This window comes from Haliotis rufescens, unplaced genomic scaffold (genome assembly GCF_023055435.1).
Source record: "Haliotis rufescens isolate VD_foot unplaced genomic scaffold, xgHalRufe1.0.p SCAF_2, whole genome shotgun sequence".
NCBI lineage: Eukaryota > Metazoa > Mollusca > Gastropoda > Lepetellida > Haliotidae > Haliotis > Haliotis rufescens.
Window position 1 is genome coordinate 53,661,200 of NW_025963890.1, and position 16,041 is coordinate 53,677,240.

General features: G+C 41.7%; 2 protein-coding genes across 2 annotated transcripts in view; both read right to left on the reverse strand.

Moving 5' to 3' along the window:
• The window catches only part of LOC124143501 (growth arrest and DNA damage-inducible protein GADD45 alpha-like), a 41,349-nt gene that overhangs the window by 6,578 nt on the left and 18,730 nt on the right, over window positions 1–16,041 (reverse strand). The gene's annotated exons all lie outside the window — the stretch shown is intronic.
• On the reverse strand, window positions 477–3,788 carry LOC124140601 (growth arrest and DNA damage-inducible protein GADD45 gamma-like). Its single transcript, XM_046508251.2, has 5 exons — window positions 3,604–3,788; window positions 2,332–2,563; window positions 1,923–2,012; window positions 1,201–1,781; window positions 477–918 (listed from the first exon to the last, which is right to left on the reverse strand). The coding sequence occupies exons 1-4, from the start codon at window positions 3,720–3,722 to the stop codon at window positions 1,674–1,676; spliced, it is 549 nt and encodes a 182-aa protein (XP_046364207.2). The 5' UTR covers window positions 3,723–3,788; the 3' UTR covers window positions 477–918; window positions 1,201–1,673.

The following is a 16,041-nucleotide window of genomic DNA, read 5'->3' on the forward strand; positions in this document are numbered from 1 at the left end:
GCAAGGCTTGACATTGAGACGTGGAATGTGTGCAATTAAGGTTATCATCACTGCTTGATTAATAACGTGAGTTAGCAGGCAAAGTGGTTTTTCAGTGAATTGATTCGAATGTGCTTGTTCCTCTTTAGTTTAGTTTTGTTTGTTTGCTGCTTAACGCCGCACTCGGCAATAATCAGTAATCAATAATCAATAATTCGACGGCGGTCTGTAAATAATCGAGTCTGGACCGGACAATCCAGTGACTGGTATCATGAGCATCGATCCACGCAATTGGGATCGATGACATGCATCAAGCCTGACCACCCGATCCCGTTATTCGCCTTGTTCCTCTTTAGGGTTGTATGGATGGCGACTATCCTAATTACGAAGTGCGCCATTTTCTAATAGGGTAACCAAGCCAATTCACCACTGTTACTCAGATCCACATCACTGTCATCAGAACATTTCGCAAACGTAAATGAACACATAAAATCAGCTTCTTTTCAAAATTTTATTTGAAACTATCGATACTAAGTAGCACAGACAGAAATTATTCAGGTCCACAATGAACACATATCAATCCTTCATTTATATATGGGATTGCTGGTGGTGGAATCGAAAGATGCGTGTAAGCATTGTTCATTGTAATAACAGTTCAATTTGTCGTCACAGTCAATCAGTGTGCCTCCAACGTTGAAAAATGTGGCACTTCCATATTAGGAGTTCCCGTTACAAAGGAAATACTTGGTTAAAGCCCGCTAATACGACGAGGAAGTCTTTTCCCGCCGCCCCCAGTCGGGCTTTACGAGCAGACGATACATGCATAGCGTCACGTGACTTGTCTGGGGCAGCTGCACGAGGCTGTGACCTTTCACCTGGTTCTGGTCACCCACGGATTGTGTGGTCGCCCACGGCGAGGTGGCAGTGTACACGTATTACCTGGAAAAGCGAAGAAAAGGTTATAGAAAATACCAAATGACATGGCATATGACAAGGCAGACGTTAGTCACAAGTTTCATATTGTAGCATTTTAGAACATTACCGAGTGAAGCACGTTGACATCAGGTGCAAAATCAAAGAACGAACACGATGCCAATATTTTATTATGCATTCACCGAGTGTAGCTTCATTATTTAAATTGGAAGGAAAAATAGCCTTTAATACAATATCAGTCATTAACTGGAGGTAGCTTCGTGATTTATTGAAGATGATTCTAATTACCTGGTCAATCTTTGAAGTGACATCTTGGTTGGGTGATCGATGACCCTCACTTGGCCAGGCCGTGCTCCTGGTCAGTCATCCGTCAGTCCTTCAGGCAGTTTAACAGAAAGCTCCTAACAAGCAGGTGATTCATGTGTAGGTGTTGCCTTTGGCTGTCCACCTTCTTGGTTGACCCCATCAGCATCTTGACCGGGCTCGTTGTCCACCTGGCAGCAGATGGTCATAACTTCTTGTTGACCCCTGGGCAGGTTTTGCTGACCCCCGGTCATTACAGTGGATGATTCAATATGGTCTTTGGCGATCTCAAGTCATGGGTCCCCCTTCCACCTCTCACCCAATCTGGCTGCCCTTTTTCGGTACTTTGCAAGTTGAGGTACCCGCAAAGGTTGAAGTTCTCTATCCCTCTTGAAGATGTAGAGAATAGGCATTCTGGCAGTTTAGAACTCGGTGCAGTGCTGCACAGAGTATGGAGTTCATTCTGGAAGTCGGATCACAGGTCTAGGATAAACGTCACTAAACGTCACGTGATCAATGTATTGGGACACCCGTTCCATCTCAGGGCTAAGATCTCCAGATGGAAACTGCAAAAAAAAAAGGAATAAAAATTTAAATTTCAAGTAAAGTGCACAAATAAAACATATTGTTAACCCTCGAATAATTCATAGTGACAAAAAATTCACAAAGAATCTAGTTCGGTAATCATCACATTGAAGAATGCTTACCTGAATAAGAGCGCACGAGACAGGTCCGCAAACCGCATCATTTGTAGATTTGACTTTCAGAAGGACAGCTAATTTGTCAACACTGTCAACCTGAAATACAACATAAACATATTTACTTCATTGGTTAACCGCAACGGCCTTGACATTGTTATCTATGAACATCCGGGTTGCGTAAACAGTCCTGTTTCATTGACTAACAGGACATGGCTAAGGGATACCTCCCTTCCAAGAATTGTTTATGATCGGATAAGTAACACATCTACGTGACCTAGTAAACGTTTACGAAAAGATTTATACTTCACGACCAGGTCTCACATACTCAACAGGTCATGGATGTAATAATTTGTCTAGAATATTTAATATTATTAGTAATTAATAAAATTATTAATTATAAACTATGATTACATACCTTAATCATTTGAATGTCGTTTTCCCAGCAGAAGGCTTGTATCAGTGTGTGTTGAATGTGCACTGTGACATCACAGTGGTCACTTGCATCTGGTAAGATGCACAGCATCACATTGTCTGGGTTGGTGGTCAGCAGGTCAGCACACTGGAACACCCCGTGGGTAGCTTGACCAGTTCTCACGGCCTCGCGAACTATATTGGCCAGGTCAAAGCCGATTCCTCTTACTGGGGTCCTGGAAAACAATACTCATAAATTAATACACAATCAAATTTTCAAAATTTAAAATTAAATTGTCTTAAAAATCAGAAATACTAAGAATGTCACATAATATGATCATGATCTGTGTAATCAGCATAACTTGATAATTAGATAATCTGCTTATATAACATTTTTTTTTTCTTTAGTGTTTTTATCATAGGAGTTGGCAAATTTAAACTATTTCTAGTACACTTCAATTCAATTGAGACACCAGCATCTCTTATCGGGATAAAAGGGAGTGTCTAGACGATGGAATTTGGGGCATTGCAAATATTTGCCTGTGGAAATTGCACTAAGAAAACTTAGGGGGAATTCCTCCCAGCCGCGCCTGTCTATGTCCTGACTCAGACTGCGAACGGCCCACTGATTGTATTGATCGCTCAAGGAATTCCCCCTCAATAAACAACTAGCGGCTTGATCTTGGTTGCAAGATTCCGTAAACATGTTGACAAGCACATGGTATGTGGTTCACAATGACCACTGATTTATGTGGCCTAAATCACAAGTTAGGACCCATGATTTGAAAGTTAGCTTGGTAGCGCATGACATATCATGAGACACCACAAGTCGGTCACACGATGAGCTCGCGTCAGTCGGTACCGCCCGCGTGTCAGCTGGTTCTCGGTAACATCTGCGTTTGCTGATAACGCACCATCAGCGAGAAAATTACTTACAAAACTACATTACAACGCATCAGTTAGAAATCTACATGTTTAAAGTCGACTTATAACATTACGAAATAAAAACGTCGGACTTAATTCCAAATTTGATGCACAAATGTAGTTAAAGGGCGATACAAATATTGACATAGTTTGTAACCCGCATGTGCAAAATGAGCAATATTGCCGAATTAAGTTAACATCACGATCTAGACTTTGTCAGGGCGGAAAACATATATAAATAGCTGCGGTGATTAATCAGTGACTAAGACCAGCTGAACGTGCAAACAAGTCCCCATACCTGTTCACATTGCATTAACATGAATACAAAGTAAAAGAAAAAGATGATACTTACTTTTCACACTTGTCTGTGTCTTTAGAGAGTGAAGTGGGCTTTCTAAGTTCCAGTTCACTTCTATACAAGTCAATACTCTCCGGAGCACAAGGTAAATCCTCAGAAATCAGTGGAGCCATTGTAACACGGACCTCTCTCAACGACAGCTAGCGCTAAACTGAACAGAGAGCGTGTCGAGCCCACACATGTACTAACAAAGAGGGGCTTTCCAGGAAGGCCGACGCTGATTGGTCAATCGCCGCACTCAGTTCCGTCTCATGTGAGGTCGCACAACTGGGTTCAAGTTCGCTACAGACAAAGTAAGGTTACATCTTACAGCCTCGGTGCGAGATCCCGAGTACGGGATGGTTTTTCTCGTTGACTAAAACCTGTTCAACAAAGGCAGTCGAAAGTACTCAGATGACTGACTGTTCGGGTGGTTGTAGTGAAGGAAATTAGGACTGAAGCGAACGCACCAAGTGGTGTGGGTGTACGCGATCACGAGTGCTGTAAACTCGCGATGGATGAATATATGTGATGGGCGTGTTGTTTTTGCATTAGACAAGGAAGCTCGTAGACATCATGTAATACATAGGTCGGATTACAATGTAGTTTTAACCATAATCCTACCTCGCTCTAAAAAAGCAAACGTTGAATTTACATGAAAACATCGCTGAGTGTTTGTATTTGAACAGATTCATCAGATCGACCTGTGCCATTGTAGTCATTTATATCAGACAGTGCATTTCATTGGCATCTCAAACGCTTAGTTCTAGGGTACAGTACATGTTTTGGTACGTGTTTATACTGTACGCGATTGTTTTCGAAGAAAAAATAACAGACGGTTAAGTACACCAATACCGATAAGGTATACAAGGCTTCACTCAAACCTATCTTACTTGGGCACCAGCAAATGAAAGTTGTATCTGTGTATCTGTGTAAATGATCTTTGTATGAAATACTAGCTGGTTACAAATTCATTGTTCCATCGATCTAAATAACGAGATATCAGCTGTCTTAAATTAAATGCACATATATATGACTATGTTAATATCAAAAACGCCCCCTCTTCCTCGGATAAACTGTAGAAACTTTTCAGAGAAACATACTACTCAATTGTGTGTGTACACTCACCGTTAGGGTACAACAATTTGTGAAGTGCTTAAGCCTTTAAATCTACAAATCCCAATCCATTAGATTTAGTATGCGTAGGCGTTTGTAATAAAGAGGGACTGCGACTAGCTGACGGTTTGTGTCAATCAACCTGTGACCAGCGCCCCAAATAACAATGTATATATATAAGCTCACATATATATTTCCACACGATGTAGATAGTTGATTTTTATAAGGATGATATTGGCTATATGTATGATAATAAGCAATACTGTGTTAAGTGTAACATATAGATATATTGCCCGTATATGAAACAAATGCAGACAGGATCAGGACAATGTTGAAATACATATATCATATATATTTACACCCATGTGTCTGCATGCACTCGAATACCTATTAGCATTTGTTTCTACTGCAGTAATAATACATACACGTGTCCGGCATTGTTGTTTGTGTTCAACTGCGTGTATTTTCGACAAGGAAGAAACTTCATTACCGCGTTTTATTATATATTTCAGAAATGAAACATGTCACTTTCCTGCAGTTTCTTTTTTGTACTGTCTTAACCTATAAAATCAAGCAAGTTTAAATTCCTAGCTCACCGAAATTCACTCCAAATGTATTTTCCATCATATAGGACTGGAGAAAGGGTGCTGGTTAAACGTTAAAATGTTTCAAGGGCTTAATACAAAAAAAAATATGTCAAAGGTGTTAAACGGGTAAATTTAGAACCATGAAAACCCTAAAACAATGGAAAGGTTAAACCGTTAAGTTCATTGTCATTGCCAGCTTGGACCCATAAACCCATGCATATATGTTCGAAGTATGTGGGATCTTGTCTTTCAACACAATGCCTTTGTGAGATATTTTTGCCGAGTCACCAAGCTTCAGTTTCTGTGTACTTTGTTGCCGAAGGTTCAAGGTATGCCACTATTAGCGTGCAGATGTCGAAAAGGCATTGGACCTTGTTCACAGCCACAGCGATTATAATCCGGATCACAAACAAAGCTCGTCGGACAAAACCAAATAAGTGTGGGCTTTGAATATTTCGAGAGGCGTTGGGATTATGCTTGTGACTTCTTTTATTGATGTTTCACGATAAATGTGTGTAGGTTGTTAAAATGTAGGTTCATGGTGTTTTTTTCTATCAATGATCTCTCTTGAAAAGCACGTGTTACAAAAAAATATTACATAAACATTTTTCGTCTTTATTTTCCAGATGTGTCCCGTGAAGTAAGTAAGTATATATATATATCCACAATTGTTTATGAAATGTTGTATATAACGATAATTCGTCAAAGGGGTCCAAGAAGGAGCCTTAGGTCAACAGACTGACCTACATATGGCATACAAATGTTAAACACCACTCCTTTTTTCATATCATCCTATTGACTTCTGTATTTCAATATCAATGTGTCACCGTGTAAACGAAAGCATGTGTTCTGCCAGAAAATAAGTACAGTATAAGTAAAACTATGCTGTTTGATAGGGAAATATATAGTTATTGGTGCTCAGTTATTATAAGTATCACGGCCCATCTTGTCATCTTTCATATTTTAAATTGAAAACTGTATATACACGAGTATTTCTCCTCATCGCCTCTGTATACCTGCAACCAAGTAAGTATATAGATGAATTAACTACGTATTGTGCTTATTGTCATAGCCTTTACATGGGCGGATACAGCTTTTTTGAAAAGGGGGGGTGCACAATTAAGATCTATTTATTGTCTTTGGTGGTAATTTATACAGAAATAAAGATGTTTTTCGAAATAAAAGGGGGGGGGGTGGGTGGTTGCGCACCCCCGCACCCCCACCCCCACCCCCACCCCCCACCCCCAACCCCCTACCCCATCTGTATCCGCCCATGCTTTACTTGTTTCGCAACTTCAAAACTACTAAAACATAACTTAGATTCTGAAGCTGATTTACTGACAACACAGTTAAACTGAATAACAGCAGTCATACTGCGCATTTTTATATTCATTGATAGCAGCTTTGACATTTGATGTTCACAATGTTAACCACAAAACACGATTTTAACTCCCCGTCTTCATCGGTAGTTTAATAACACTGATGTGATTCACGGCGATCGACGACATTTTGCTGCACAGCAAGCAATGTGACCTTTGACCTTTCAAGCCTCGCATTACGCAACACAATACTCCAGCCGTCACATCAACGAGAATCACGCTCGGCAGTGGAACATTTCTCCGCCCGCGGCCTGCTTCCATCGTGTGAATCGTGATTAAATAATGGTTATACCTTGATATATGTTTCCTTCATATATATATATTGATAAATATATTGATTATCTGAGCTTCTAATAAGGAAACACAAGTCACGTTTCAAACATATTTTCACTGTTTGTTTTAGATATAAACACAAAAACCCATGCAATAACATGTGACGTTTGCTGAAATTACCGTTATTGGCGGGCTCTTTGTCAGCTTTGTCTGATATAACATGTCTATGTTTGTCTTCACCTGAGTATTTATATTTTTTAAATATATATTCATTTGCTTAGTAATCGCGGATTTATAATTCATATATTACAATTTCATCTCAGAAGAAAATCTTATGAAACAACTTTCATATTCTATGAATGCTGCCCTATGGATATACTTGGAATATCTACCTATCCATTTCAAACAACAAAAAGTTACGTTTGAAAAATGTTCACACCTAACAACAACGTTTGTTTTCAGATCCACTCAAATACAACTTATACAAATATATTTTAATGGTCTCTCCCACGTCTTGTTTATTTCATCAGCAGGTGGAACTGATAATAACAGCTGGCCAGATGCTTGACTGTCCTTTTGAGTCATTTCGTTGTCGTTCCAGTTTACAGGTATACTTGACAACAAACGACATCTCGAACATATTTGTAATTTTCTTACACGTATGAAAAAGAACTTGTGCCCGTATGAAACTGTCAATATTTTCTACAATTTTTTTTTTTAAAATAGAATTTTAAGGCCCTGAATGAATACCTTTTTTAAAAACAATAATTACTTAAATCAACAGAAGGCCAATACACCATAGTCATAATTCACAACACAGAGCGTTAGGATATATGTATGAAATACTGCCACGTAGTCCCTGATATTGTTTTCACGCCCATATACCAACAACCAAATGTCCTTATAATGCCAAGTACGACACGGAGTTATCATCAATTATCCGCTCATCAACTCTGGATAACATAAACGGCCATTTGCTCAAAGCAACCGGCCTTTAGGAACCAGCAGGGGTGACCGTGGGTTGAAATCAGCCCACAAAAGGTTACGAAACAGTTTCAATACAACCGATAATTACAGTTCGACCGTTTGAGGGGGGCGAGGCATGCGACCCTAAAGTCAGTCCTGGTTGTATTTTCATAGCGGGTGGGCGAACGTGGTATGATGCCTATATATCACTAATGGAGACCCACCGTGCGTTATTTACATAATATTGAGAAGATGGGGGTCTAAGAACCCCTGTGGTTTATATCCGTTCATATCAAAGGCCTATATCTTCTCCCGCTAGCGCTTCTACGTGGGGGGAACCAGTTATGCGGCAGGTGAAACCATCCCGGAACATGTAATAAAAGAAAACTATGTTTCTTACACCCCCCGACCTCTCCCAGAGAAATCAGCGGGTGGTACACTATGAGAGGGGTCATGGGGAATGCACCTGGACGACGTCCGGTGATTTGGTTGGTTTGTTGTTGAACGCCGCACTCAGCAATATTCCAGCTATATGACGGCGGTCTGTAAATAATCGAGTCTGGACCAGACAATCCAGTGAATGATATCATGAGCATCAATCCACGCATTTGGGATCGATGACATGCATCAACCAAGTCAGCGAGCCTGACCACCCGATCCCGTTAGTCGCCTTTTACGACAAGCATAGTCACCTTTTACGGCAAGCATGGATTGCTGAAGACCTATTCTACCCCTGAATCTTCACGGGTCCGACGTCCGGTGAGTCAGAAACAGAAACATTGCCTGTCATCAGTGTTCTGTAGCAGTGGGATTTGTTTTGAGTTTCAGACTAATCGATATATTTTGGATATTTATAACTTTTTAAATCATCAATGTAAAAATTTGAGTCACATTTGCAAAAGCTTCACATTTTACATTGTTATGTAAACTGGCGGGCCAAAAAACAGCATACACTTGAAAGTTGGATTTCAACACATTACGTATGTTATGTAAACGTTACTATGCTGACAACAGTGGCCGAAACACGGCAAACGTAGGGGGTCCACATCACAGCTGTGTTACCCATACCAAATACATCACCGTCGAATATGTTTTTCTTGTTTGTTTAGGACCGCCTCCGTGGTCTTGTGGTAGAGCGTCCGCCCGGAGAGCGGAAGGTCCAGGGTTCGATCCCGGGCCGCGTCATACAAAAAGACGTTAAAAGATTGTACTTGTTGTTACCCTGTCTGGCGCTCGGCATTAAGGGGCTAAAACAAGGACTGGTCGGCTCGGAGTCAGTATACTGTGTCTTAGTGGGGTATTCATGTTAAACTGCGGCATGGTATCTCAGTGAGCTAGCACTATAAATCGGCATCAGTCCGGACTAGTACAAGCAGCCACACACACACATACACGTGCATGCACGTCGCTATATAAGTGCAATAATCTTGGACGCGACGTTAAACCCAATTTCACCTCACCTCACCTCTTGTTTGTTTAATGTTTAGCCACCTTCAATATGTGTACTTTCTTTTGACTGGCAGTTAGGTAGCTATTGTATTTCCAGTGCATTTAAATGTTGACAACCCAGGGAGTCTGGTCAGAATACCATCCCCGCTCCCATCCCCACCAACCCACACCCCCACACAAATCCCACACCGTCCCCATACCCAGTGCCCCTTGCTTGTTGTAATGAGGGTCCGGCGGCTGCAGTGTTGAGCTGGGTGTGTACATCAGTGTGCTGGCACTATAAATCGGCATCAGCCCGGACTAGTACAAGCGTCCACACACACACACACACACACACGTGCATGCACGTCGCTATATAAGTGCAATAATCTGGAAGGCGACGTTAAACCCCATTTTACCTCATCTCCGTATATGCCCAAACTTCCCATATTGAGGTATTTCCAAATTTACGCAAATATTTTTCGTTCTGAATATCAATACGTTCGCATAAATAGCTTGCAAATCCGTGGGTGCAATTAAATCGTGTCAGGGCTGAAATTTTGCTGACACATCGGAAACCCAGCTGCAGCATGCATGGTTAGTGCGCATGTCTGCTTCCCCTATGCCGTGGTGTGCGTGGTTATAAATACACCGTAATAGACAATGTGTCCCATTTTCGCATGTGCATGACTGTGGAGCAGGTGGAGGATATGCGTTTCTTGTCTCCACAGGTCTGTACAGATGGATGTATCTTGGAGCTTTCTGTTTTAACAGGATATGAAAACTCAAAAGCTTCCTCCCGGAAGTGTCTGACCCCTCCCGATCCCCACTGAAGAAAACAAACGTATAACGACAAGGCCAAGCTGCCTCCCTGTCCGAATACACACTTCACATAAGTTGAGGTGAAATGTGGTTTAATGTCGCGTCCAAGATTATTGAACTTACAGTAAAGTACGGTTATAACGAACACGCTTATAACGAACTGACAGATATAACGAACTACGTTTTTGGTACCGACTATTTGCTGTAGTTATGCTGTATATATGCTTATAACGAACTACGGTTAAAACGAACTAAAATAAGTAGTCCCTTTGAGTTCGTTATAACCGTATTTAACTGTATATAGCGACGTTCATGCACGTGTGTGTGTGTGTGTGTGTGTGTGTGTGTGTGGCTGCTTGTACTAGTCCGGACTGATGCCGATTTATAGTGCTAGCTCACTGAGATACCATGCCGCAGTTTAACATGAGTATAACACAGTATACTGACTCCGAGCCGACGAGTCCTTGTTTTAGCCCCTTAATGCCGAGCGCTAGACAGGGTAACAACAAGTACCATCTTTTAACGTATTTTGGTATGACGCGGTCTGGGATCAAACCCCGGACCTTCCGCTCTCCGGGCGGACGCTCTACCACTAGACCACGGAGGCGGTCCACTTCACAGAAGGCCCATATCTCTCGGGATGACCATAATCCGAGTAATGATGACATACATGCAGACCTTGCTCCCGGACGTGTGATAATGTATTTAGTTCTGCTCCAATTGTGCAGCCATGTGTAACAAATAAAAAGCTTCAGGACACCAGGACTTGCAACGCGCGTTCAGTGCACCATCTTTGTGTCGTAAAGTACAGCTTTGTGGTGCCTGGGTACGTTCGCCCGGACTGTCTTTGTTGGTTCGTCAGTTTGTTTGTTTGTTTGTTGTTTAACGCCGCACTCAACAATATTCCAGCTATATGACGGCGGTCTGTTAATATACGAGTCTGGACAAGACTGTGATTAATATCATGAGCATCGATCAGGATACGATGACATGCATCAATAAAAGTCAGCAAGCCTGACTTTGTCATCGTATCCCAATTACGTGGGTGGTTGCTCATGATATCAATCACTGGATTGTCTGGTCCAGACTCGATTATTTATAGGCCGCCGTCATATAGCTGGAATATTGCTGAGTGATGCGTTAAACAACAAACAAAACAAAACAGCAAGCCTGCCCACTCGATCCCGTTAGTCGCCTCTTACGACAAGCATGGTCGCCTTTTACTGCAAGCATGGGTTGCTGAAGACGTATTCTACCCCGGATCTTCTAGTTCGTTTGTACCATGCCTATATTTACATAAAGTCTCTGACGCAATACATTACACAATACACAATATATTTCCTTCCTTCCTCTGTTGTTTTGCTGATGCTATGACATTTTTTGTTACACGCTGCATTTCTCTTCTCTCAAAATGTTTCTGAGGCTTTTGTATGTGGAATAAAGCTGGCTTGGACTGCTTTTTTAATATAGACTTCTTCTTCTTTTTCATTAAATACATATATGCCACAGTCATGGTGCAGAACTACACTATGCCCATCTTTGCCACAAGTCGTAAACATGTAAGATCTGCATTACTTCGGGTTTTCTTCCCACATCAAGCTGACACTAGCGGCGTTAAACCAAACATGTCATGGCTACCCGGTAACGCTTGTAAAGTTAACTTTGGTTGTATACTCCCTGGGAGCTGAAAAATAAATTTGAGTGAGTGAATGAGTTGGGTTTAACGCCGCTTTTCCCAGTATTCCAGTTGTCAGCTTAATGTAGGAGGAAAGCCCGAAGTGATGCAGGTCTCAGACGTTTACCACTTCGGTGAAACTACGAGCACGGGTATGGTGATGACAAACCTAAAAACATAATCGGGGTGATTCGAACCCACAATCATAGGTTTCTGGCGTGTCCAAGGGACGCAACTCTGCACAGCGAATTGTGGCGCCTTAGACGACTGGGCCACCTGTGAACCCAAATGAATTTGAATACACACTGGTCAGTTGAACGGGATAGATATTGTGAAGTTGGAACAATACCTGCCACGTGGACTAAATATTTCATAAACTCTATGTAAGTGTACCGGGAAATATTAGCTTCATACATGATATCCATACAGGGATATGTCATTTTAGGAGCAAGTTCCAGACTACCCTGACAGAAACATAAAAACTGCACATAATTTCCTTGTTTTGCAATATAAGAAATATATTCACAATAACTTTATACACACGAAGCAAGCATGTTCGGATGTGGAGACAACGTCTTAGGGCTACGTCGTCATTAACATTTCCTTGTCATCGCCCATACCGCCTCTGTGGGCTAATGGTAGCGTCCGCCAGGAGAGCGGAAGGTCCAGGGTTCGATCCCAGCCGCGTCATACCAAAAGCCGTCATCATGGTACTTGTTGTTACCCTGTCTGGCGTTAGGCATCAAGGGGCTAAAACAAGGACTGGTCGGCTCGGAGTCAGTATACTGTGTTCGAGTGTCGTATTCATGTTTAACTGCGGCATTATATCTCAATGTGCTAGCACTATAAATCGGACTACACACGTGCATGCACGTCGCTGTATATAAATGCCATAATCTTGGACGCGACGTTAAACCCCATTTCACCTCACCTCCCCTGATGATCGCCCCCATATATGCCCGAGGTATTTCAACCCGTACTTAACATTGTTCTATCAAATGTTTGTGGTTTAAACTCGCCACACACGAGGTGGAAAGGCATCTCGTACGCTGTATGTTAAACTATTTCCGGACACGTATCCAAAAGCAATCGGTGCAAAATTTGACAATGACAAGAGTATAGCGGTGTTCGGTTAAGTATCAATACGAGTTTACCGTGTACCCTAACACCCAGCCAAGCGCAATACCCACAATGCATTGAAGCCACTTCCGGTATGCCAGCTATTTCCGTCATGCGTGGAATGTGGGGTATGCGGTGTCCATAATGTGAGTGATAGTCTTTGTGTTCAATATGACAAATATTATGTGTGGCGATAGCCCGAGATATGCTTATCTGGATATACGTCACGTGATACAGTCCCAGGCACGACTGAGGAGCGGGTTATTATATACGCTATGATACGTCTCAATTCAAGTCCCGCCGTAACTGGTCGAGACATGCGTGGGCCTCCTTGTGCGACACCGCGCTCGTTGATGCTTGTTACAAACTGACACGCGATCTGGTACAGGTTTTACGATTAATTGGATCAGTCAGTCACCGAAGTGTAGATAACATATTAAATTATGACCACGGTACCGTAGACCTACATACATGGCGACATCCCGTGTTACAGTCATTAAACTACAATTTTATGCGATTTTAATGAGTATGGTTTTATGTTGCTTTTAGCTATATTCCAGCAATATCAAGGCCCGGGATGCCAGAAATGGCTTCACACATTGTATAAATGTAAGGGCACAGGTGGCCCAGTCGTCTAAGGCTCCGCGATTCGCTGTGCAGATTTGCGTCCCTTGGGCACGCCAGAAACCTATGATTGTGGGTTCGAATCCCGGTTTGCTCCTTTTATGTTTCTAGGTTTGTCAGCACCATACCCGTGCTTGTGGGTTTCACCGAAGTGGTAAACTCACTCACTCACTTGTATAAATGTGTTGAGTCGAACCCTAGCCTTCAGCGTGACGTGCGAACGCTTTAACCCCTAGGTTATCCCACTGGCCCTTTATGCGAATGAAAAGACGCTGGCCTTTAAATGACCATATAGAATGAAAGGGCTTTAATTTATTGGGTAATTAAAACTTATAATGTCAACGTGTCGTCAATGTGTTTTTGCAGTGGTAAGAAGAATTACAACTATAAAACATTGGACTAATTTAATCGGCCCTAGTTTGGCAACCCAGTGGTTCATAATACCTTAGTCAATGCGATACGATGACACACATAGTTCCCCATTCGAACACTGTGCATACCCGACTGCTGCATCCGGTCCTAATTGTAGCGCCTGTTAAGACAAGCACGGGCAACTTCGGACTTAATTCTTGACTTATAACACCCGTAACGAAATAAATAATAAGTATGGCCGAATGAAGTAAGCACGTCATGGAAACTTCTGACCTATTAGAATATCGAGATAACCACATTGTGATTAATCACTACATTTACATTCAAACTGAAAAGTTTTTTTCAACATAGTAATGTTTGATAACTGGTGATAACAAAAGTAACGCCATCTGCTGGGATGCATATTACGCAAAATATCCAACCCCAACGCGTGTGAAATGAATACCCCTATTATGCTGTATTATGCCGTGAGGCTGCGCCCACCACGTGCAGACCGGGCTCCTCGTGGTATATATCAAGAGCGATGACGTCATTGCTGCGCACATCACTGGTCCTATAACATTACGTCACTTGGAGTGTGGTCGCTAATTAGTAATGAAAATTATCGCTTATTTCTATTTGAAAGTAATTTGCTGTCTTTAATCGTACGTGAATCAGGATAAATTATGAGTGTATTCAGATCAAATTACAAATGACATTATATGCAACTGCATGTATGTTCACATTTAATCACAAATAATTAACTACTGCGGGCAACCGCACTGATCTTCACATCAATGTCTTCTTGAGTCATCATCATCATAACCACGATGATATAGCGTCATTACTCACATAATAAGCCTTGCTACACTTACCGCAAACGTCCCTACTATAATAACGAATATATAGTCAATAAAAGCTGCCGTCAACGTTACAAATACTACTGCTACTATTGCTGCTGTTACTACTACAGCTACAACTGCAACTACTACTACCACTACACTACCACTACACTACACTACAGCTACACTACAGCTACTGCTACCACTACCACTTGTTGCTACTGGTGCTACTACTACCACTGCCACTACCACCACTGTGGCCACCAATACTACTACTACAACTAGTACAGTTTTGTTTATGCCCGTGAAGATCCGGGCTAGAATAAGTCTTCAGCAACCTATGTTTGTCGTTGGAGGCGACTTTATAACGGGATCGTATGGTAAGACTCCCTGACTTGGTTGATGCATGTCATTGTATCCTATTTGCGTACTACTACCACTACTACTACTACTACTACTATTACTACCACTACTAGTAATAGAGAGCGTATATTTAACTCATTTCATATATACTTCTGGGCCCCGTTCCACAAAGCGACTGTAGTGTTAAGGTGATCGTAACTCCCATACTTTAACATATACTTACGACTGTCGTAGCGCTTCGAACGCTGAGTGGAACGGGGCTCTTGTGTTTCTGATGATGAACAAACCCAAAGTGGCCAATGTACCAGGGGGTAATTTACAAATGTTTGACTTTAGATCAAATCTTATATCTTCATATTACTTGTACTGTTTACCAATATGAGTAAATAGGTATGCATGATGTGGTGTTTTGTCTTTTAATCACTCATCAACAACATCAGTTACGCTAAAACAGACCCAAGAGATTGTGCTTTGTTTTGGTTTGTTGTTTTACGCCGCACCCAGTAATATTCCAGCTATATGACGGCGGTCTGTAAATAATCGAGTCTGGACGGGACAATCCAGTGATTGACATCATTAACATCGATCCACGCAATTGGGATCGATGACATGCATCAACCAAGTCAGCGAGCCTGACCAGCCGATCCCGTTAGTCGCCTTTTACATAAGCATCATGAATATTTTGGGGGATATTTATATGATAGTGCCTGCTCAATCCAAAATGTTCATGATCCCAAACTCTTTTTGTTCAGTATATATCTCTTATGTATCAAAAAACGTTCGCCTGCGATCGTCGCACTCCTGCCAATTATTTCGTCACACGTTACCGTCAGAAGTGTATGGGGCCCTTTGTCTATGCGTTACAAGAATCTTACAAGAAAACCGAATTGCCAAGAATTTCTTACATC

Excerpts from the sequence above, each read along its gene's own strand:
- LOC124140601 (XM_046508251.2), bottom strand. The coding sequence starts at position 3,722 with ATGGCTCCACTGATTTCTGAGGATTTACCTTGTGCTCCGGAGAGTATT. Across the intron at positions 2,564-3,603 it reads GACACAGACAAGTGTGAAAA|GACCCCAGTAAGAGGAATCG; the intron begins GTAAGTATCATC and ends ATTGTTTTCCAG. Across the intron at positions 2,013-2,331 it reads ACGACATTCAAATGATTAAG|GTTGACAGTGTTGACAAATT; the intron begins GTATGTAATCAT and ends GTTGTATTTCAG.